The 26487-nt window shown below is 42.7% G+C and overlaps 1 protein-coding gene across 1 annotated transcript in view; it reads left to right on the top strand.

Moving 5' to 3' along the window:
- LOC102803800 (methylcrotonoyl-CoA carboxylase beta chain, mitochondrial-like) overlaps nucleotides 1–26487 on the top strand; it is a 217961-nt gene that overhangs the window by 92168 nt on the left and 99306 nt on the right. Inside the window, exons 8-9 of the mRNA XM_085506319.1 lie at nucleotides 6393–6492; nucleotides 7899–8067. Coding sequence (XP_085362445.1) covers nucleotides 6393–6492; nucleotides 7899–8067 — 269 coding nt within the window. The remainder of the gene's footprint in view (nucleotides 1–6392; nucleotides 6493–7898; nucleotides 8068–26487) is intronic.

Raw genomic sequence — 26487 nt, 5'->3', positions numbered from 1 at the left:
ATCTCATTAACGATAGCCAAATGGCGGCCGCTTTAAGGCCGAAAATGCATTGAAATCGCACATTTTCACCATTCCGGACCCGGATCTCAGTTATGCATGGACATATTTCGTTCAAATTTGTTACATACATTAAACATAATAGGACCTTGATGCACGTCATTTTTTTTTTGGATCAAGTTCGAAATGGCCGACTGGCGGCCATTTTATTTTAAAGAATTCAGTTCTGGATCCGTATCCGAGACATGTCTGGATTGATCAAGTTCAAACTTCACACACACAAGGTACATCATGTCACAAATAGATATGTGCATTTGTTTCATGATCCGCTTAACAATAGCTGAATGATGGCCATTTTTTTAAGGCCGAAAAAGCATCAAAATCACGTATTTTCACAATTCCGGAACCAGATCTCAGTCATGCATGGATGGATTTTGTTCAGATTTAGTACAATGTGTTGTACATATGCAGGTGCATTTCGGTCATGATCTGCTTTGAATGTATATGTCACTCAAATATGAACGGAACGGGGACGTGTCATTGACAATGACTTGTTTTTTATTGGTTTGTTCTATGATTTTGATTCAACCAGCCAGCTGACAACCATTCCAATTTTCACCCATTTCTCTGACAAATTTTTTCAATTTTTTTTTCAATAATTATATGAAGGCTAGACAAAATGTGTTTTTGTATATGTAGAAATTCACTACGTTCAATTACCCACCATAGACTCCGGTCAGTCAAAATGACTATTTTGAACTGTAGGCATTAATCAGCGATTCTGCCAATGACAGAGAGATAAAATCTAGGTCAGGGGACGCCCCATGACCCCAAGATTTTTTTCCCTTACATCACGAACCACGTGACCGAGGTAATGTGGCGACGCCACTTCACCTTGACCTTTACTCTTTCTTTATCTCTGCATCAACGGGGATGAAGTCTAGCGGCTCTGCCTGGATAGCCTGCTTTTTCCTGTCCAGGTTTCTGGCTTAGGTTGCTACGGCGGCCAGCGGTAGCTGACACTGTGGCTGGTAGGATATGTTTTTCTTATTTGTTACCCCCGTGTCGATTTCCCCTTTTGTGTGTATAATTTTTCACAACAAAGAAAATAAAACCCGACGACACAATTTAAACACATCATTGTTTTTTGTTGCGTCACCTTTTTCAACTGTATTTCGCTTCCCTCATGCATGTTGTGTTCATTTTATGCTTTACCAATGTATTTAGAAATGGATAGATGTAATGACAGCACCAGAGGCTCGCCGCCGGTTTTTGTCTCCTTGTTTTTCGAGGCGACTGGTTATAATCAGAATTTACCAGCATGGAACCCGCATCCGGGATGCTTTTTGCCGTGGCTGAATGCCGAATTCAGGGTTTTTGCCTTGAAGGCGTGTGTTTTTCAATGGAGTTCTGAGGCCTGGGATGTTTTCCAGAGCCAGGCAAAATCGCTGAGACTGACCACGTCGCTCGTATTTTCACAGCATGGTCAAAGTGAGTTGCGTGTTGGCATGAGTGGAAAGTCCTCACGCTCGGCTACCGGTGCTTCGTGAACTGAGACGTCGAGTAGGAGGCCAGATGGTGGAGGTACCGATATTTTTCGGTCTCCCCCCGCTGATCGGTAGGCATCCACACAGTCTGGTTTCAGGTGGTGGTTTACCCGATTTTACCGGCTACAGCGAGGCTGTGCCCCTGGAGGTCTTTCCTCCTATGGGGCCCGTTGCGGGTCCCTTTGTGGATCCGTCCTCACACGGCGCCGGGTTTGCCTCCGAGATGAGGGCTTTGGTTGAATGACAGTCGGGGCAAATTGCGTCACTGGCAGACCGGGTAGATCAGATGCAGTCAGAGCGAGCTGTCTCCACTGCGGCCCCTCGGTCGGCAAGCAGGAAGAAACACAAAGCATCGCTCGCATTCCCAGCCGCGACTCTCCCGCTAATTTGGGTGAGGCCCAGGCTCAGGCTAGTCGCATCGGGTCCCCTCATCAGGTCGTCGCTCGATACCTGACTTAGGAATTTACCCTTGAGTCCGGGCTCCGCTGTGGATCCCGCAGAGTTGCTGGAGCGTATTATTGTGCGCACCCATGGCTCTAAGACCTCAGAGGCAGAACTCACCATCCACCTAGACCAGGCGACACATTTACGGGTGGGCCACCGCACAGCTACGTGCGACATCCCCCAGTGTCAGCTGGCTCTCCTGGCTGGGGCTACTACTGTGCAACGAGACGCGGTCTTAGACGCGTGTGTTTTCGTCGGCGAACTGAGTCAGGGAGTACGTCACCCCCTCAGTTACGCAGACTGGACATCTTCCACCCTCTTTGATGGGGGGTGCAGTCTCAGAGATTTGGAGTCAACGAACCAAATGGTTCAGGTCGAATTCGCTAGCCAGTTGGCCACTGCCAAGGATAAACGGAGTCGCCCCAAGCACAGAAAACACAACGCCCTAAGGTGACGTTCGCTAGCCAGAGTCAGCCAGGAGGCAAGCACTCATACCCTTCCGCGGAAGGGAAGAGTAGTGGCGCGCCCCCAGGGAAGAAGGGACCAGGTGGTGGCACCTAATGCTCCTCGGGCGGTCGTCCAGGTGGTGACATACAGTTACAGGATACCCCTGAAATCTCCATCTCCCCCGTCAGTGTCTCTCCCATTGGGGTCACTGCCAGGGGGCTCCCGCAAGGCGGAAGCAATCAGACAGACAGGAAGTAGACAGTTTGCTGGAAAAGGTAGATCAGCCGGCATTAAGTCCAGGCTTCTACTCAAATGTGTTTGTAGTACCAAATCTACAGGTGGCGGCATCCAGTTCTGGACCTAGGCAGACTGAATCAGTACGTGCTCCTCGATCGGTTCTGCATGAGACACCATTCAGCGTTCTTCTCTCCATCCACCGTTTCGACTGGCTAGCCTCACTAGACTTAAGTGGGGCATACCTGCACATACTGATGCACCCAGTGAGTTGCCAACTCCCTCGAATCGCCCAGCTGGGCCAAGTATTCGAATCTCGGGTGCCCCCCTTGGGGTTATGCACAGCCCCCTACGTTCCACCAGAATGGATGGAACAGTTGGTGCTGCTGCTTCACCAAATGTCGGTACACATTAATCCGTACCTAGACGACTAGTTATTACGTAACTCAAACAAGGGGTTATTAGCCGAGCAAGTAAGGCTAACACAGGATTTACTTCACCAGTTGGGCTCTTTAGTAAATCAGACAAGTCCCATCCCTACCCAACGCAACAGTTGGTGTTCCTGGGCATGGAGTTTGACACAGAGGTAGGCTTGGTATATCTATTTCAAGCGTGTTGCTTGGTGCTAAGCAGCCTAGCTGAACACTTAGTCAGCGTTTCCGCAGTGTCCCTCCGAGAACTAATCCGGATCATCAGAATGATGACCTTGATTCGAAGGGTAGTTCCCCAGGCCGCATTACGCAGCCGCCCGGTACAATGCTTGATGCTACAACACCGAGCTCTCCTACGGGAACTAGACAGGCGGGTATTGATCTCGGACCAAGCGAAGGAAGCCCTGCCCTGGTGGTCATCACTGGCCAACCTCAGACAGGGGGTCCCCTTGGACCCACTCGCCACAGCTACAAATCTGGTAACGGATGCCTCCCTCCAAGGTAGGGGAGCGCATCTATTGGACAAACAAGACAAGATATATGGCCCGCATTAGTTTTGGGGCCACCATATCAACCGGCTCGAACTGAAAGCAGTGCATTTAGCACTACCACACGTTCTACCCGTAGTTTGAGGCCACAGAGTCCTGCTCCGCACAGACAACACAGCGGTGGTCTCCTTCTACAAGGAGGGGGGATGGGTGTTTTCCATCGTTGTCAGTCCTAGCAGAGCAAATTCTTCTTTGGTGCCTGGAATACAATGTGGAGCTAACCGCACACCGCCTTCCAGGGGTGTGGAACAGTCTGGCAGACGCCCTTTCGAGGCGGCTCCGTTCCAGAACACGGAGTGGCAGATACCCCAGTGGGTAGCCTCCAGACTGTTTCGGCTGTGGGACGGTCCAAAGATAGACCTGTTTGCCGCACCCCGAAACGCCAAGCTCCCGACATACATAACACTCCTGCCAACTCCAGGAGCCTTGGCCAGGGATGCCTTATCAATCCCGTGCGCCCACATAGATGTGTACGCCTTTCCCCCCTTTCCGCTATTTCACCGGGCATCAGAAAAAACTTTGACAGGTGCACACCTGCGTATTGTCATAATTGTCATAATTGGCCAACCAAGGCCTAGTTTCCACTTCTGTTGAAAATGCTAGTCGAAACTACAGTTATTGTAGTGCTTCTGGACCACCGGACCTGCTGTCCCAACCGGACGGCGCACTACCAACGAGCCCAGCGGTGTAGCACTTACACGCATAGAGGCTATCAGTAGACTCACACAGACGAATTGTTTATCTGAGCGGGCTGCCAACGTCCTGGTCAGGGCGAACAGGGATTCCACCAATGTTGCCTACAATGCTAGGTGGCAAGTATACACAAATGTACACTGATTGGTGTAGCAGAAGGGAGATTTGATCCATACCATCCCTCTATTGGCCAGGTAGCAGACTCCTTCGTCCACCTGTTTGACGAAGTAAGTTTGTCCTACGCAGCAATCGTTGGCTACAGGTCGGCCTTGTCCCCCACCATTGAGAATGCTTTGGGAACAAGACTAGCCGATTTTCCTATTATTAGGAGACTATTTACTGCCTTCCATAATCAGAGGCCGAGACCCTGTACAAGGGAACTGCCCAACTGGGATGTTTAGGTTGTGTTGTCTGCTCTAAGCAGACCACCCTTTGAGCCTCTCCGATCAGCACCACTCAAATTTGTGTGTCTTCCTACTGGCCCTCGCCTCAGGTAGACATCAGTCAGAACTGGGGGCATTGTCCTCTCGGACAAGTGTACCGCCCTTATGGACAATCAAGTTGTGCTGAAGACACGAATCGGGTTTCTCGCCTAGAACCAAATCCGAGGACACAATCCTCAGCCGATCGTCATCCCCTGGCTGTCAAATATTGTCGGCCCGGAGGATCAGGAGGAATTGCTTCTCTGCCCGGTTCGAGCACTGAGTTGCTACGAGAACCGTACTAGGGTTTCGAGACGGGGTGCCAAGCACATGTTTTTGTGTTACGGCCCAGGCAGGCATGATAGGCCAGCCTCCCCGACTTCCATCGCCAGGTGGATTTCTGCTACTGTATTAGAGGTCTATAATACTTTAACTTCTTCGACACAAAGCTTGCAGAGACACCAAGCTCACTAGTGCTAGCGTCAGGCGCCCCCCTCAAGCATACATGTATACTGAGGGCTGGCTTCTGGGGAACGCAGAACATCTTTATCAACTACTACCTAAGAGACACTCAATCTATTGAAGAGGGCCTCTTTAGGTTGGGTCCCGTCGTAGCGGGTCAGACTCTGGTTGCTGCCCCAGCCTGAACGACCACAAGGGTCTCTGCGCATAGGCGATAAGTCGGTCTCAGCATTTTTGCGGACAGATTTCTCTACCGTCAGCGCTCCTTGAAAGTTTCCAGATCTTGCTTTTCGACCTATGCCCTCATGCAGAACTGTTTCGGTCTTTACTTCGAAAGCATACTACCCCCCAGTATTGGATTTGGGCCTAGCTTTCTCGGGCACACCGAAACCTGTCACCGTAGCAGCATTTTTGGCTTCTTGCTCTGGGGACAGCACAGGCAAGGTAAGACACCACCCTCTTTTGGGTCTTAACTAGGTGATGAGTGATGGTTGTAGACTGTATCATCCCTGACTGGGAAAAAGGACTTTCATCATTTTCTGTTCACTCGGAAAACCTGCCACCTATTGGCGTCTGACTCTGTCTACAGTTCAAAATAGTCATTTTGACTGACCGGAGTCTATGGTGGGTAATTGAACGTAGTGAATTTAGGCAGAGGGTTCTCCGAACTTGCCTATTCACATAGTTCATACCCACCATAGACCCCCCCCCCCCAACCACCCCTCTGATGCATGATTATTAATTTAAATTTTCTATGTTTTTGTTGTGATCTTTGCTCACTGAAGTGAGTTCAACATTTTGGACATAGTTTTATAAAATTATTTGACTATTGTATTCACTTTAGTGAGGGCATGCATTCACATGAAAATATTTTGCAATCAATTGACTTTATTGTATATTATATAAACTTGTGTTTATTGATATAGAAATGAAATGGTTTATGGTACCTATAAACAGACTGTGCTTATTTATTCATACTTTTCATTCAGAGTGCATATGCACTCTCAACATATTAACTGAACCATGCCTTATTGAAGCCTTTCATTACAACAGTGAAGGAAAAATTGTTTATGCAGCTAATTTTTAAAATTTGTAATATTTCTATGGCATCTTTGACCTTCAAATGTCAGGATATGTTAATTGTGTTTCATATTTGACAACATTCAGAACATCTGGAGTGACAGATTATTATGCCATGAATGACGAACATGCACTTTACCAAGCCAGAAGAATTATCAAGAATCTAAATTACAAAAAAGTGATTGATGTAAGTATTTTGTGATAACTCAATTGAGTAATTCACATATGCATGCATAAAATGACTTAGTTTTTCAAATAAAATTACAATATTATTATTACATGTATTCACTATGATTATAGATTAAGGAAAAAGATATATTAGGGTAAAATGTCTGTTGTCATTGTTGTTCTAGTTGTTGACTCTGGCATGGATACTGATTCAAAATGGCGGCCATTTTTATTCTAGAAAATCATCAAATATCAAGCATTTCTGGCATTTATGGATGGATTTTGTTCAAACTTGGTACAATATTAGACATAATGGATTCCTGATGCACGTCATCTTATTTTTCAGATCAGATTTATAATGGCCGACTGGTGGTTATTTTGTTTCAATGAATGCAATTCTAGTGCCATATCTCTGCCATGCTTTGACTGATTATGTTCAATTTTTATATATTCATTATACAGGTATATTAGTTCGACTATCTGATTCAAAATGTCCAAATGTCAATCATTTTTGTGCTAAAAATCATCAAAAATCAAGTATTTGTGGCATTTATGGATTGATTTTGTTCAAACTTGTACATACATTAGACATCAGTTCCTGATTTACGTAATTTTATTTTTCAGATCAGATTCAAAATGGCTGACTGGCGGCTATTTTGTTTTTATCAATGCACTTCAGAGCCATATCTCTGACATGCTTTGCTGATTATGTTCAAATTATGAATTATATATTCATTATGTCATAGATATATAGATGTATTCAAAATGACCGACTGGTAGCAATATCTCTCAATATGGACAACTACTCATTTGACAATCAGATGCAAGATGTCAATCATTTTAATGTTAAAAAAATCATAATCATATTGCTGACATGTTTATATTCCAACTATATTACTATAAACAAAACTATATATCTTAAATTTGATAACTAGGACTGTGCCATGCATGTTCTCACTTTATTTGTGCATGGTATCAATGATGTATTGGGGTGATTATTATCCATATTTTTCTTGATTAACTCTGCCTGTGAAATGCTTGCTACCCCATTGTCTAAAATCACCTATTGCTATGTGAATATTATCGTTGTTTATATATCTGTGCACAAAATGAATATTTTAATTCCTAAAAAATGATTGAAGTTGCTGTCTACTATCAGTCAGTTATTGCATTTCACAATGAGGCTCTTTATTAGTCCTCTGGTGACATCACTATGGGACATTGCTGCACAATGTCAGGGTTCTGGATAATGCTAATCTAAAATGAAATTTTTCTGTTTTTACGATATTTTATTTTAATTTAAAACTTATTATTTCTGTTTATATCAGTTACCCAGTAGTCAATTTGCATAATTTCTACATTCATTGATTTCGTCTACATCTTTTAACCACATCTATCAATGATTTGTTACTGTTATTATGACAGGTGAGTGTAGTGCCACCAGAAGAGCCTATTTACCCTGCTGATGAGATGTATGGTATTGTAGGAACTGACTTAATGAAGCAATATGATGTCAGACAAGTTATAGCAAGGATAGTTGATGGCAGTATGTTTGATGAATTCAAATCACTCTATGGAGATACACTAGTTACAGGTGAATGCAATTTTTTCTCATTTTTTGTTATAGGGGAGCCACTCAATCCCAGGGTCAGGGAGGAGCCACTCGGGGTCATGGAGGAGCCACTCAATATCAGGGTCATGGAGGAGCCACTCAATATCAGGGTCATGGAGGAGCCACTCAATCTCAGGGTCAGGGAGGAGCCACTCAATCTCGGGGTCAGGGAGGAGCCACTCAATCTCAGGGTCAAGGAGGAGCCACCCAATCTCAGGGTCAGGGAGGAGCCACTCAATCTCAGGGTCAGGGAGGAGCCACCCAATCTCAGGGTCATGGAGTAGCCACCCAATCTCAGGGTCAGGGAGGAGCCACTCAATCTCAGGGTCAGGGAGGAGCCACTCAATCTCAGGGTCATGGAGGAGCCACTCAATCTCAGGGTCAGGGAGGAGCCACTCAATCTCAGGGTCATGGAGTAGCCACTCAATCTCAGGGTCAGGGAGGAGCCACTCAATCTCAGGGTCAGGGAGGAGCCACCCAATCTCAGGGTCATGGAGTAGCCACCCAATCTCAGGGTCAGGGAGGAGCCACCCAATATCAGGGTGAGGGAGGAGTCACTCAATCTCAAGGTCATGGAGTAGCCACTCAATCTCAGGGTCATGGAGTAGCCACTCAATCTCAGGGTCAGGGAGGAGCCACTCAATCTCAGGGTCATGGAGAAGCCACCCAATCTCAGGGTCATGGAGTAGCCACCCAATCTCAGGGTCAGGGAGGAGCCACTCAATCGCAGGGTCAGGGAGGAGCCACTCAATCTCAAGGTCATGGAGGAGCCACTCAATCTCAAGGTCAGGGAGGAGCCACCCAATCTCAGGTCAAGGGAGGAGCCACCCAATCTCAGATTCAGGGAGGAGCCACTCACTCTCAGGGTCATGGAGGAGCCACTCAATCTCAGGGTCATTGTGAAGTCACCCAATCTCAAGGTCAGGGAGGAACCACTCAATCTCAGGGTCATGGAGGAGCCACCCAATCTCAGGGTCATGGAGGAGCCACCCAATCTCAGGCTAAGGGAGAAGCCACCCAATGTCAAGGTCAGGGAGGACCCACTCAATCTCAGGGTCATGGAGGAGCCATCCAATCTCAAGTTAAGGGAGAAGCCAAGGAATGACATTGATATGTTCCCAGTGATGACATTGAGATGTTTACCAGGGATGACATTGAGTTGTTTCCCATTTATGGCATTGAGATGTTTCCCAGTGTTGACATTGAGATGTTTCCCAGGGATGACATTTAGATGTTTCCCAGTGATGACATTGAGATGTTCCCCAGGGATGACATTGAGATGTTTCCCTTTGATGACATTGAGATGTTTCCCAGTGATGACATTGAGATGTTTCCCAGTGATGACATTGATATGTTTCCCAGTGATGACATTGATATGTTTCCCAGTGATGACATTGATATGTTTCCCAGTGATGACATTGATATGTTTCCCAGGGATGACATTGAGATGTTTCCTAGTGATGACATTGAGATGTTTCCCAGGGATGACATTGAGATGTTTCCCAGGGATGACATTGAGATGTTCCCCAGGGATGACATTGAGTTGTTTCCAATTGATGACATTGAGATGTTTCCCAGTGATGACATTTAGATGTTTCCCAGTGATGACATTGAGATGTTCCCCAGGGATGACATTGAGATGTTTCCCAGGGATGACATTGAGATGTTTCCCAGTGATGACATTGAGATGTTTCCCAGTGATGACATTGAGATGTTTCCCAGTGATGACATTGATATGTTTCCCAGTGATGACATTGAGTTGTTTCCAATTGATGACATTGAGATGTTTCCCAGTGATGACATTTAGATGTTTCCCAGTGATGACATTGAGATGTTCCCCAGGGATGACATTGAGATGTTTCCCAGGGATGACATTGAGATGTTTCTCAGGAATGACATTGAGATGTTTCCCAGTGATGACATTGAGATGTTTCCCAGTGATGACATTGAGATGTTTCCCAGTGATGACATTGATATGTTTCCCAGTGATGACATTGATATGTTTCCCAGGGATGACATTGAGATGTTTCCTAGTGATGACATTGACATGTTCCCCAGGGATGACATTGAGATGTTCCCCAGGGATGACATTGAGTTGTTTCCAATTGATGACATTGAGATGTTTCCCAGTGATGACATTGATATGTTTCCCAGTGATGACATTGAGACGTTTCCCAGTGATGACATTGAGTTGTTTCCAATTGATGACATTGATATGTTTCCCAGTGATGACATTGATATGTTTCCCAGTGATGACATTGAGACGTTTCCCAGGGATGACATTGAGATGTTTCCCAGTGATGAAAATGAGATGTTTCCCAGTGATGACATTGAGATGCTCCCGAGGGATGACATTGAGATGTTTCCCAGGGATGACATTGAGATGCTCCCGAGGGATAACATTGAGATGCTCCCCAGTGTTGACATTGAGATGTTCCCCAGTGATGACATTGAGATGTTTCCCAGGGATGACATTGAGATGTTTCCCAGGGATGACATTGAGTTGTTTCCCAGTGATGACATTGAGATATTTCCCAGTGATGACATTGAGATGTTTCCCATTTATGGCATTGAGATGTTTCCCGTGGATGGCATTGAGATGGTACCCAGGGATGACATTGAGATGTTTCCCAGGGATGACATTGAGATGTTTCCCAGGAATGACATTGAGATGTTCCCCAGTGATGACATTGAGATGTTTCCCAGTGATGACATTGAGATGTTTCCCAGTGATGACATTGAGATGTTCTCAGGGATGACATTGAGATGTTTCCCAGTGATGACATTGAGATGTTCTCAGGGATGACATTGAGATGTTTCCCAGTGATGACATTGAGATGTTTCCTAGTGATGACATTGAGATGTTTCCCAGGGATGACATTGAGATGTTTCCCAGTGATGACACTCAGATGTTTCCCAGTGATGACATTGAGATGTTTCTCAGGGATGACATTGAGATGTTCCCCAGTGATGATATTGAGATGTTTCCCAGTGATGACATTGAGATGCTCCCGAGGGATGACATTGAGATGTTTCCCAGGGATGACATTGAGATGCTCCCGAAGGATAATATTGAGATGCTCCCCAGTGTTGACATTGAGATGTTCCCCAGTGATGACATTGAGATGTTTACCAGGGATGACATTGGGATGCTTCCCAGGGATGACATTGAGATGTTTCCCAGTGCTGACATTGAGATGCTCCCGAGGGATGACATTGAAATATTTCCCAGGGATGACATTGAGATGCTCCCGAGGGATAACATTGAGATGCTCCCCAGTGTTGACATTGAGATGTTCCCCAGTGATGACATTGAGATGTTTCTCAGGGATGACATTGAGATGTTTCCCAGTGATGACTTTGAGCTGTTCCCCAGTGATGACATTGAGATGTTTCCCAGTGATGACTTTGAGCTGTTCCCCAGTGATGACATTGAGATGTTTCCCAGTGATGACTTTGAGATGTTTCCCAGTGATGACATTGAGATGTTTCTCAGGGATGACATTGAGATGTTTCCCAGTGATGACATTGAGCTGTTCCCCAGTGATGACATTGAGATGTTTCCCAGTGATGACTTTGAGATGTTCTCAGGGATGACATTGAGATGTTTCCTAGTGATGACATTGATATGTTTCCCAGGGATGACATTGATACGTTTCCCTGTGATGACATTGATATGTTTTCCAGTGATGACATTGAGATGTTTCCCAGGGATGACATTGAGATGTTTCCCAGTGATGACATTGAGATGTTTCCCAGTGATGACATTGAGATGTTCCCCAGTGATGACATTGAGATGTTTCTCAGTGATGACATTGAGATGTTTCTCAGTGATGACATTGATATGTTTCCCAGTGATGACATTGAGATGTTTCCCATTTATGGCATTGAGATGTTTCCCAGGGATGACATTGAGATGTTTCCCAGTGATGACATTGAGATGTTTCCCAGTGATGACATTGAGTTGTATCCCAGGGATGACATTGAGTTGTATCCCAGTGATGACATTGAGATGTTTCCCATTTATGGCATTGAGATGTTTCCCAGGGATGACATTGAGATGTTTCCCAGGGATGACATTGAGATGTTTCCCAGTGATGACATTGAGATGTTTCCCATTTATGGCATTGAGATGTTTCCCAGGGATGACATTGAGATGTTTCCCAGGGATGACATTGAGTTGTATCCCAGGGATGACATTGAGTTGTATCCCAGGGATGACATTGAGTTGTATCCCATTTATGGCATTGAGATGTTTCCCATTTATGGCATTGAGATGTTCCCCATGGATGACATTGAGATGTTTCCCAGTGGTGACATTGAGATGTTCCCCAGGGATGACATGGAGATGTTCCCCAGTGATGACATTGAGATGTTTCCCATTTATGGCATTGAGATGTTTCCCATTTATGGCATTGAGATGTTCCCCATGGATGACATTGAGATGTTTCCCAGTGGTGACATTGAGATGTTCCCCAGGGATGACATGGAGATGTTCCCCAGGGATGACATTGAGATGTTTCCCAGGGATGACATTGAGATGCTCCCCAGTGATGACGTTGAGATGTTCCCCAGTGATGACATTGAGATGTTCCTCAGTGATGACATTAAGATGTTTCCCAGGGATGACATTGAGATGTTTCCCAGGGATGACATTGAGATGTTTCCCAGGGATGACATTGAGTTGTTCCCCAGGGATGATATTGAGATGTTTCCCGGTATTGACATTGAGATGTTTACCAGTGATGACGTTGAGATGTTCCCCAGTGATGACATTGAGATGTTCCTCAGTGATGACATTAAGATGTTTCCCAGGGATGACATTGAGATGTTTCCCAGGGATGACATTGAGTTGTTCCCCAGGGATGATATTGAGATGTTTCCCGGTATTGACATTGAGATGTTTACCAGTGATGACATTGAGATGTTTCCCAGGGATGACATTGAGATGTTCCGCAGGGATGACATTGAGATGTTTCCCTAGGGATGACATTGAGATGTTTCCCTAGGGATGACATTGAGATGTTCCCTAGGGATCACATTGAGATGTTCCCTAGGGATGACATTGAGATGTTCCCCAGTGATGACATGGAGATGTTTACCAGGGATGACATTGAGATGCTCCCGAGGGATGACATTGAGATGCATCCAGTGATGACATTGAGATGTTCTCAGGGATGACATTGAGATGCTCTCCAGTGATGACATTGAGATGTTTCCCGGTGATGACATTGAGATGTTTCCCAGGGTTGACATTGAGATGTTTCCCAGTGATGACATTGATATGTTCCCCAGGGATGACATGGAGATGTTTACCAGGGATGACATTGAGATGCTCCCGAGGGATGACATTGAGATGCTCCCCAGTGATGACATTGAGATGTTCCCCAGTGATGACATTAAGATGTTTCGCAGGGATGACATTGATATGTTTTCCAGGGATGACATTGAGATGTTTCCCAGGGATGACATTGAGATGTTTCCCAGGGATGACATTGAGATGTTTCCCAGGAATGACATTGAGATGTTTCCCTGGGATGATATTGAGATGTTTCCCAGGGATGACATTGAGATGTTTCCCAGTGATGACATTGAGATGGTACCCATGGATGACATGGAGATGCTCCCTAGGGATGACATTGAGATGTTCCTCAGTGATGACATTGATATGTTCCCCAGGGATGACATGGAGATGTTTACCAGGGATGACATTGAGATGCTCCCGAGGGATGACATTGAGATGCTCCCCAGTGATGACATTGCGATGTTCCCCAGTGATGACATTAAGATGTTTCGCAGGGATGACATTGATATGTTTTCCAGGGATGACATTGAGATGTTCCCTAGGGATGACATTGAGATGTTCCCTAGGGATGACATTGATATGCTCCCCAGTGATGACATTGAGATGTTCCCCAGTGATGACATTGATATGTTCCCCAGTGATGACATTGATATGTTCCCCAGTGATGACATTGAGATGTTTCCCAGTGGTGACATTGAGATGTTTCCCTGGGAAGACATTGAGATGTTTCCCAGGGATGACATTGATATGTTCCCCAGTGATGACATTGAGATGTTTCCCAGTGGTGACATTGAGATGTTTCCCTGGGAAGACATTGAGATGTTTCCCAGGGATGACATTGATATGTTTCCCAGTGATGACATTGATATGTTCCCCAGTGATGACATTGATATGTTCCCCAGTGATGACATTGAGATGTTCCTCAGTGATGACATTAAGATGTTTCCCAGGGATGACATTGAGATGTTTCCCAGTGATGACATTGAGATGCACCCCAGTGATGACATTGAGATGCACCCCAGTGATGACATTGAGCTGTTCCCCAGTGATGACATCGAGACGTTTCCCAGTGATGACATCGAGACGTTTCCCAGGGATGACATTGATATGTTTCCCAGTGATGACATTGATATGTTCCCCAGTGATGACATTGATATGTTCCCCAGTGATGACATCGAGATGTTTCCCAGGGATGACATTGATATGTTCCCCAGTGATGACATTGAGATGTTCCTCAGTGATGACATTAAGATGTTTCCCAGGGATGACATTGAGATGTTTCCCAGTGATGACATTGAGATGTTCCCCAGGGATGACATTGAGATGTTTCCCAGTGATGACATTGAGCTGTTCCCCAGTGATGACATCGAGACGTTTCCCAGTGATGACATCGAGACGTTTCCCAGGGATGACATTGATATGTTTCCCAGTGATGACATTGATATGTTCCCCAGTGATGACATTGATATGTTCCCCAGTGATGACATCGAGATGTTTCCCAGGGATGACATTGATATGTTTCCCAGTGATGACATTGATATGTTCCCCAGTGATGACATTGATATGTTCCCCAGTGATGACATTGAGATGTTCCTCAGTGATGACATTAAGATGTTTCCCAGTGATGACATTGAGATGTTTCCCAGTGATGACATTGAGATGTTCCCCAGTGATGACATCGAGACGTTTCCCAGGGATGACATTGAGATGTTTCCCAGTGATGACATTGAGATGTTTCTCAGGGATGACATTGAGATGTATCCCAGTGATGACATTGAGATGTTCCCCAGGGATGACATTGAGTTGTTTCCCATTGATGACATTAAGATGTTCCCCAGTGATGACATTGAGATGTTCCTCAGTGATGACATTAAGATGTTTCCCAGTGATGACATTGAGATGTTTCCTAGTGATGACATTGAGATGTATCCCAGGGATGACATTGAGATGTTCCCCAGTGATGACATTGAGCTGTTCCCCAGTGATGACATCGAGACGTTTCCCAGGGATGACATTGAGATGTTTCCCAGTGATGACATTGAGATGTTTCTCAGGGATGACATTGAGATGTATCCCAGTGATGACATTGAGATGTTTCTCAGGGATGACATTGAGATGTATCCCAGTGATGACATTGAGATGTTCCCCAGGGATGACATTGAGTTGTTTCCCATTGATGACATTAAGATGTTTCCCGGTGATGACATTGAGATGCTTCCCGGTGATGACATTGAGATGTTTCCCAGGGATGACATTGAGATGTTCCCCAGTGATGACATTGAGATGTTTCCCAGTGATGACATTGAGATGTTCTCAGGGATGACATTGAGATGTTTCCTAGTGATGACATTGAGATGTTTACCAGGGATGACATTGAGATGTTCCCCAGGGATGACATTGAGTTGTTTCCTAGTGATGACATTGAGATGTTTACCAGGGATGACATTGAGATGTTCTCAGGGATGACATTGAGATGCTTCCCAGTGATGACATTGAGATGTTCTCAGGGATGACATTGAGATGTTTCCTATTGATGACATTGAGATGTTTACCAGGGATGACTTTGAGATGTTTCCCAGTGATGACATTGAGATGTTTCCCAGGGATGACATTGAGATGTTTCCCAGGGATGACATTGAGATGTTCTCAGGGATGACATTGAGATGTTCTCAGGGATGACATTGAGATGTTTCCAAGTGATGACATTGAGATGTTTCCCATTTATGGCATTGAGATGTTTCCCAGGGATGACATTGAGATGTTCTCAGGGATGACATTGAGATGCTTCCCAGTGATGACATTGAGATGTTCTCAGGGATGACATTGAGATGTTTCCTAGTGATGACATTGAGATGTTTCCCATTTATGGCATTGAGATGTTTCCCAGGGATGACATTGAGATGTTTCCCAGGGATGACATTGAGATGTTCTCAGGGATGACATTGAGATGTTTCCTAGTGATGACATTGAGATGTTTCCCAGTGATGACATTGATACGTTTCCCTGTGATGACATTGATATGTTTCCCAGTGATGACATTGAGATCTTTCCCAGGGATGACATTGAGATGTTTCCCAGTGATGACATTGAGATGTTCCCCAGTGATGACATTGAGATGTTCCCCAGTGATGACATTGAGATGTTCCCCAGGGATGACATTGGGATGCTTCCCAGTGATGACATTGAGATGTTCCCCAGTGATGACATTGAGATGTTTCCCAGGGATGACATTGGGATGCTTCCCAGTGATGACATTGAGATGTTTCCCATTTATGGCATTGAGATGTTTCCCAGGGATGACATTGAGATGTTTCCCATTTATGGCATTGAGATGTTTCCCAGGGATGACATTGAGATGTTTCCCAGGGATGACATTGAGATGTTTCCAAGTGATGACATTGAGATGTTTCCCAGGGATGACATTGAGATGTTTCCCAGTGATGACATTGAGATGTTTCCCAGTGATGACATTGAGATGTTTCCCAGTGATGACATTGAGATGTTTCCCATTTATGGCATTGAGATGTTTCCCAGGGATGACATTGAGATGTTTCCCAGTGATGACATTGAGATGTTTCCCAGTGATGACATTGAGTTGTATCCCAGTGATGACATTGAGATGTTTCCCATTTATGGCATTGAGATGTTTCCCAGGGATGACATTGAGATGTTTCCCATTTATGGCATTGAGATGTTTCCCAGGGATGACATTGAGATGTTTCCCAGGGATGACATTGAGATGTTTCCCAGTGATGACATTGAGATGTTTCCCAGGGATGACATTGAGATGTTTCCCAGTGATGACATTGAGATGTTTCCCAGTGATGACATTGAGATGTTTCCCAGTGATGACATTGAGATGTTTCCCAGTGATGACATTGAGATGTTTCTCAGGGATGACATTGAGATGTTTACCAGTGATGACATTGAGATGTTTCTCAGGGATGACATTGAGATGTTTACCAGTGATGACATTGAGATGTTTCTCAGGGATGACATTGAGATGTTTCCCAGGGATGACATTGAGATGTTTCCCAGGGATGACATTGAGATGTTTCCCAGTGATGACATTGAGATGTTTTCCAGTGATGACATTGAGATGTTTCCCAGTGATGACATTGAGATGTTTCTCAGGGATGACATTGAGATGTTTCCCAGGGATGACATGGAGATGTTTCTCAGGGATGACATTGAGATGTTTCCCAGTGATGACATTGAGATGTTTCCCAGTGATGACATTGAGATGTTTCTCAGGGATGACATTGAGATGTTTCCCAGGGATGACATGGAGATGTTTCTCAGGGATGACATTGAGATGTTTCTCAGGGATGACATTGAGATGTTTCCCAGGGATGACATTGAGATGTTTCCCAGTGATGACATTGAGATGTTTTCCAGTGATGACATTGAGATGTTTCCCAGTGATGACATTGAGATGTTTCCCAGGGATGACATTGAGATGTTTCCCGTGGATGACATTGAGATGTTTCCCAGTGATGACATTGAGATGTTTCTCAGGGATGACATTGAGATGTTTCTCAGGGATGACATTGAGATGTTTCCCAGGGATGACATTGAGATGTTTCCCAGGGATGACATTGAGATGTTTCCCAGTGATGACATTGAGATGTTTCCCAGTGATGACATTGAGATGTTTCTCAGGGATGACATTGAGATGTTTCTCAGGGATGACATTGAGATGTTTCCCAGTGATGACATTGAGATGTTTCTCAGGGATGACATTGAGATGTTTCCCAGTGATGACATTGAGATGTTTCTCAGGGATGACATTGAGATGTTTCCCAGTGATGACATTGAGATGTTTCCCAGTGATGACATTGAGATGTTTCTCAGGGATGACATTGAGATGTTTCCCAGGGATGACATGGAGATGTTTCTCAGGGATGACATTGAGATGTTTCCCAGGGATGACATTGAGATGTTTCTCAGGGATGACATTGAGATGTTTCCCAGGGATGACATTGAGATGTTTCCCAGGGATGACATTGAGATGTTTCCCAGTGATGACATTGAGATGTTTCTCAGGGATGACATTGAGATGTTTCCCAGTGATGACATTGAGATGTTTCTCAGGGATGACATTGAGATGTTTCCCAGGGATGACATTGAGATGTTTCCCAGTGATGACATTGAGATGTTTTCCAGTGATGACATTGAGATGTTTCCCAGTGATGACATTGAGATGTTTCTCAGGGATGACATTGAGATGTTTCCCAGGGATGACATTGAGATGTTTCTCAGGGATGACATTGAGATGTTTCCCAGGGATGACATTGAGATGTTTCCCAGGGATGACATTGAGATGTTTCCCAGTGATGACATTGAGATGTTTCCCAGTGATGACATTGAGATGTTTCTCAGGGATGACATTGAGATGTTTCCCAGGGATGACATTGAGATGTTTCCCAGGGATGACATTGAGATGTTTCCCAGTGATGACATTGAGATGTTTCCCAGTGATGACATTGAGATGTTTCTCAGGGATGACATTGAGATGTTTCTCAGTGATGACATTGAGATGTTTCCCAGGGATGACATTGAGATGTTTCCCAGTGATGACATTGAGATGTTTCCCAGGGATGACATTGAGATGTTTCCCAGGGATGACATTGAGATGTTTCTCAGGGATGACATTGAGATGTTTCCCAGGGATGACATTGAGATGTTTCCCAGTGATGACATTGAGATGTTTTCCAGTGATGACATTGAGATGTTTCCCAGTGATGACATTGAGATGTTTCTCAGGGATGACATTGAGATGTTTCTCAGGGATGACATTGAGATGTTTCCCAGGGATGACATTGAGATGTTTCCCAGTGATGACATTGAGATGTTTCCCAGGGATGACATTGAGATGTTTCCCAGGGATGACATTGAGATGTTTCCCAGTGATGACATTGAGATGTTTCTCAGTGATGACATTGAGATGTTTCCCAGGGATGACATTGAGATGTTTCCCAGTGATGACATTGAGATGTTTCCCAGGGATGACATTGAGATGTTTCCCAGGGATGACATTGAGATGTTTCTCAGGGATGACATTGAGATGTTTCCCAGTGATGACATTGAGATGTTTCCCAGGGATGACATTGAGATGTTTCCCAGGGATGACATTGAGATGTTTCCCTGTGATGACATTGAGATGTTTCTCAGTGATGACATTGAGATGTTTCCCAGGGATGACATTGAGATGTTTCCCAGTGATGACATTGAGATGTTTCCCAGGGATGACATTGAGATGTTTCCCAGGGATGACATTGAGATGTTTCTCAGGGATGACATTGAGATGTTTCCCAGGGATGACATTGAGATGTTTCCCAGGGATGACATTGAGATGTTTCCTAGTGATGACATTGAGATGTTTCCCAGGGATGACATTGAGATGTTTCCCAGTGATGACATTGAGATGTTTTCCAGTGATGACATTGAGATGTTTCCCAGTGATGACATTGAGATGTTTCTCAGGGATGACATTGAGATGTTTCTCAGGGATGACATTGAGATGTTTCCCAGGGATGACATTGAGATGTTTCCCAGGGATGACATTGAGATGTTTCCCAGTGATGACATTGAGATGTTTCCCAGTGATGACATTGAGATGTTTCCCAGGGATGACATGGAGATGTTTCTCAGGGATGACATTGAGATGTTTCCCAGTGATGACATTGAGATGTTTCCCAGTGATGACATTGAGATGTTTCCCAGTGATGACATTGAGATGTTTCCCAGGGATGACATTGAGATGTTTCCCAGTGATGACATTGAGATGTTTCCCAGTGATGACATTGAGATGTTTCCCAGTGATGACATTGAGATGTTTCCCAGTGATGACATTGAGATGTTTCCCAGTGATGACATTGAGATGTTTCCCAGGGATGACATTGAGATGTTTCCCAGGGATGACATTGAGATGTTTCCCAGTGATGACATTGAGATGTTTCCCAGTGATGACATTGAGATGTTTCCCAGTGATGACATTGAGATGTTTCTCAGGGATGACATTGAGCTTTTCCCCAGTGATGACATTGAGCTTTTCCCCAGTGATGACATGGAGATGTTCCCCTGGAATGACATTCATTCATTCATTCATTCATTCATTCATTCATTCATTCATTCATTCATTCATTCATTCATTCATTTCTGTTTTTTATTCCTTGAGTATAAAAATAAATCAATTAACAATAACTTATATAAGTTATGATACGATAACAGAATATGATACAAACTGATATATGTAATCTTAATTATCAGTTCAATGAACTTCATTATCGTATCAAATACATTCTTAAGTTAGGTGGTCCCAGACTTGCTTGATTGTTGAATCATGTAGTATCTTAATTTCTGGCTAATTCCTTCCATGCGTGTCCTTTCTTTTTTGGCAAGACTAGAGTGCGCTATCACATGATTGATTGACCGAACCAGTAAAATCAAATTAGGACAATATTGGGTAGCAAGTTCGCCTACTTTCCTGGAGTCGAAAGAGTAGTTCACAAAGGTCCGCACTGCATCTTCTGATAGCAGTGATACATCCTTTTGTTGTTCGTATTCAGTGCATCGTGGAATTTTAAAGTTACTAGTAAAACTGAATGTTTTCGTTGGTATACCAGGTACTGAAAATTGAAATGTTTCTTCATATAGAGATTTGACGGACGTGGAGGTGTCGTTTGAGTTAATCAAGTCATCAGTTGTATTACTTTCATTGTTCTCAGCAGCCGTGGTATGTTCGACAGATTCTTTGTCATTTAAATTACGCGTGGTAGCAAAGTCACCAAGTTCCACAGTTTTATTTTCAGGACCGTACCGAATATCGTTTTTTGCTACAGCAGTAGTAGTATCTATACAATCACTTTCATCATGTTGAAATGCAGAAGTAGTAATAGTAATAGGTTCAGACACAAAGATTGCACATTTTTCCTCATCGGGATAATCAGTACAAGTGACTTTGATTTGATCACCGGTATGATCAGGCACATCATTTTTGTCATTATCATGTTGGTCGGTTTGCTCAAGCTGTGTTGAAACAACTTTATCTCGTGGTTTATCGTTAGATACAGTGGAGATATTTTCAAAACAGTTTCTTTGTATATGGCCTTTTTTGTTGCATCTTTGACATGTAATTTCATCCGTAGAGAGATAAATGCGATACAATCGATCTTCATAGCTAACATTGACAGCCCCATCAAGTTTTTCATCAGTATGCATGTAAACTTGCCTCCGAAACGATTTAATGTGTTTAAGCATGGGGTTTTTACATCCCAGTGGTATTAAACGTATTGTACTGACAATACGTCCATATCTCAATAGTTCTGTATGCAACACGTTGTTTGAAACAAAAAGCGGAACCCCTGATATTATAAATTTAGTAGCAGGTTTGACCAACGGCTGCACGGAAATATTTGACTCGCCAATGGCGATGTGTCCAACAGCACAAATCCTTTCAACATCAGTTACATTTTTCAGAAAAACAAGAACAGTTCCATTAGCGCGGGATTCATTCATTCATCCATTCATTCATTCATTTTACTGTTTGGTGTCTATAGTTAGGTAGCTTTGAAACCACGAAAGCGGGAGACCCCTTATCCCATAATAAGCCAGTTTTTCAAGGAGAATATTGTGGTCAATAGTATCCAATGCCTTTTTTAAGTCAATGAATACCCCAAATGTAACAAAACCGTTGTCCATGTTGGCAGTGATATCAGAAACAAGGTCAACTAGGGCGAGGGCGGTTCTAGATTTTTTCCGAAAACCATATTGTGAGGGCAAGAGGATGTTGAACTTTTTAGGATCATTTACAGCTGATTCAAATATTAGAAAGTCAGAAAAAATACCTTGAGCTATTGAACAGTTATGAATGTGCACTAGAGGTCTAGAAATATACTTTGCAGCATCAATTTAGGGTGCATGTGATCATATCCCATTGCCTTGTTGGGGTCTAATCGGTAAATAAATTTCACAATATCCGATTCTGTAACTGCTTGGAAGAAAAAGGACAATGGGAAATTTCCTGTGAGATAGTGATTAAAATTTATTTAAAATACTGTTAATTGTTATCCAAATCTTACTCGTAGTCTCATTTGCAGAAATATATTTATATTTAAAATAACGTTTTTTATCCAATTTTAACAGTTTTGTCAGAATGTTTCGAAATTGCTTGTATTTAGCTTTGATATCAGCATTTGTGGGGTTGTTTTTCATACTAGAAAATAATTTGTTTTTAATTAGTCCCCGTTCGGACGCAGTCCGAAAACGGGGACTTATGTTTTGCCCTGTGTGCGTCCGTGCGTCCGTGATCACCTGTATCTCGAACATGCATGGACCGATTGAGTTCAAACTTCACTCATACATCACACATTATATGGGACATATGCACATGCATTTTTTTCATGATCCGATTAACGATAGCCGAATAGCGGCCATTTTAAGGCCGAAAATGCATCAAAATCGCACATTTTCACCATTCCGGACCGGGATCTCAGTTATGCATGGACGGATATTGTTCAAATTTGGTACATACATTAAACATAATAGGACCTTGATGCACGTCATTTTTTTTTTTGGATCGGGTTCGAAATGGCCGACTGGCGGCCATTTTGTTTTAAAGAATTCAGTTCTGGATCCGTATCTGAGACATGCTTGGATTGATCGAGTTCAAACTTCACACACACAAGGTACATCATGTCACAAATATGTATGTGCATTTGTTTCATGATCTCATTAATGATAGCCAAATGGCGGCCGCTTTAAGGCCGAAAATGCATTGAAATCGCACATTTTCACCATTCCGGACCCGGATCTCAGTTATGCATGGACGGATTTCATTCAAATTTGGTACATACATTAAACATAATAGGACCTTGATGCACGTCATTTTTTTTTCGGATCAAGTTCGAAATAGCCGACTGGCGGCCATTTTGTTTTAAAGAATTCAGTTCTGGATCCGTATCCGAGACATGTCTGGATTGATCGAGTTCAAACTTCACACACACAAGGTACATCATGTCACAAATATGTATGTGTATTTGTTTCATGATCTCATTAACGATAGCCAAATGGTGGCCGCTTTAAGGCCGAAAATGCATTGAAATTGCACATTTTCACCATTCCGGACCCGGATCTCAGTTATGCATGGACGGATTTCATTCAAATTTGGTACATACATTAAACATAATAGGACCTTGATGCACGTCATTTTTTTTTTTCGGATCAAGTTCGAAATGGCCGACTGGCGGCCATTTTGTTTTAAAGAATTCAGTTCTGGATCCGTATCCGAGACATGCTTGGATTGATCGAGTTCAAACTTCACACACACAAGGTACATCATGTCACAAATATGTATGTGCATTTGTTTCATGATCTCATTAACGATAGCCAAATGGCGGCCGCTTTAAGGCCGAAAATGCATTGAAATCGCACATTTTCACCATTCCGGACCCGTATCTCAGTTATGCATGGATGGATTTTGTTCAAATTTGGTACATACATTAAACATAATAGGACCTTGATGCACGTCTTTTTTTTTTTCGGATCAAGTTTGAAATGGCCGACTGGCGGCCATTTTGTTAAAGAATTCACTTCTGGATCCGTATCCAAGACATGTCTGGATTGATCAAGTTCAAACTTCACACACACATGGTACATCATGTCACAAATAGATATGTGCCTTTGTTTCATGATCTGCTTAACAATAGCGAAATGATGGCCATTTTAAGGCCGAAAATGCATCAAAATCACGTATTTTCACAATTCCAGAACCGGATCTCAGTCATGCATGGATGGATTTTGTTCAGATTTAGCACAATGTGTTGTACATATGCAGGTGCATTTCGGTCATGATCTGCTTTGAATGTATATGTCACTCAAATATGAACGGAACGGGGACGTGTCATTGACAATGACTTGTCCTACCTGAAATAACGAGACCCCTGAATACCCAGGGTTTACGTATTGGGGCGTCCCTTGCATTGCATTCAGTAATAAGAGCGCGAGTAGAACAAACCCCATAAAAATATCATATAAAGTATTGAAAGCGACATTGGTGTCTTGATTTATTATATAAATATTACTCAGGTCAGAAAGAAAGTTTGTAGAATTATAATGGGAGAAATTGCATTTACATATTTTTTATTATTTTTAAGAACATAGTCACGATTTTTTGCAATAGAAAAAATTGGCAACTGGCCACTAATGTCGGTTTCTAAGGTACCAGAATCCAAGAAATAACTGGAGATATTAGTGAGAATATGGTCTATAACTGTTTGGGAATCTGGGGTGGCTCGAGTTGGAGTATTAATTATTTGTGCATAATTATAACTGTTCAAAAGTTCAATATATCTGCCACTTGTTGAACTGTTCACGCTGGTATCAATATTCATGTCCCCTAATATGATACAGTCTCTATTTTTTGAGGAAATGTAGTCAAGACATAGTTCTAGGCTATCAAGAAATTCGGTAATTGGGGTATTTGGTTTCCTATAAACTACGCCGACGACGACTTTCTTATTTTGAATGAGGGTGTCAACAAATATTGATTCAGAGTGAACTAGTTAAATTGTATTTAGGTGTGAAAATGGTAATGATTGCCTTGCCCATAGTGTAGTGTAAATGAAGGGGAAGGTATATTAATGGAAAGATTTTGGCATTGTTGTTGTTGTGGGTGTGATAACTCAAGTAATTTTTAAACGATCGGTTACAAATTTATATATGGTACAAACAAACATGCAATGATGGCCAAGTTCGATGTTGGTACTTTTTGCTTGCATAATTAATTAGAGATGGCTACTGATTGGTTATCTCTTGTGGGCAAGATCTAGTGGTAATTTTTACTCAATCGGTTTCAAATTTATATATGTTATAAACAAAGGTGTAAGGATAACCAATGTCAATATTGGTGCCCTTTACATGCATAATTCATAATAATAATTCATAATTTTTTCAGGTAAAACGTAATTGTTGTGAAAGCTTTTTTTAGTTGAAGAAAAGTAATTTTAATGTTTTGAAATTCAATCCTCCTAATCAGGATTTAACGAGGAAATCCATGGTGTAATAGTTTGAAATCCATGGTGTAATAGTTTGAAATCCATGGTGTAATAGTTTGAAATCCATGGTGTAATAGTTTGAAATCCATGGTGTAATAGTTTGAAATCCATGGTGTAATAGTTTGAAATCCATGGTGTAATAGTTTGAAATCCATGGTGTAATAGTTTGAAATCCATGGTGTAATAGTTTGAAATCCATGGTGTAATAGTTTGAAATCCATGGTGTAATAGTTTGAAATCCATGGTGTAATAGTTTGAAATCCATGGTGTAATAGTTTGAAATCCATGGTGTAATAGTTTGAAATCCATGGTGTAATAGTTTGAAATCCATGGTGTAATAGTTTGAAATCCATTGGAATTCTCCATTGTTGTGTGATTATGTATACATTTTCATCTTATTGGAACCAGTGCCATCTTAAGTTCATTATAGAAAAATGCCTTTGTTTTTACTCTAGTTAATATTTGACCTTTGTGTGAAGTCACTGTATGGTAATTAGATCTGTTCAAAGTTTATTTTCAAACACATTTGTGAGTTTATACTGTGAGCAATAATCTTCTCAAATAGCTGCATTGGGTTAGTTTTGTACAACTATGTGTGTAATTTCATTTCCATTGTGTGACTTGAGTATGTTTTTCCATCTTATTATAATCAGGGCCATCTGGAGTTCATTATAAGAAAATGCCTTCTATTTATACTTTAGTTAACATTTGATCTTTGTGAGAAGTCATTGTATGTTAATTAAATCTGGTCAAGGTTTATAATCAAGCTCAGTTGTCAACAATTGCTTGAGCTTGGTACTGTCATCAGTACAAACGCATTCTTTTAGTTTACTTACTATGTTAAACCACAGTCGTGAGGGACTGTGGTTAAACATTATAAGATAGTATTCTACTGTATGCAGTTGTACTCGGTACTAGTCTTCATTGTTCAGTGAGTTACGAACTAAGTGCAATATGTTTTGTAAAGTTGCCACTGTACATGTACAATAAGTTATATCCTAGAGTTCACATAAGATAATTATACTATAAGTTGCTATAAAG

Source organism: Saccoglossus kowalevskii, chromosome 12 (assembly GCF_978046115.1).
Source record: "Saccoglossus kowalevskii chromosome 12, keSacKowa6.1, whole genome shotgun sequence".
NCBI lineage: Eukaryota > Metazoa > Hemichordata > Enteropneusta > Harrimaniidae > Saccoglossus > Saccoglossus kowalevskii.
This window is presented reverse-complemented; position numbering and strand designations above follow the sequence as displayed.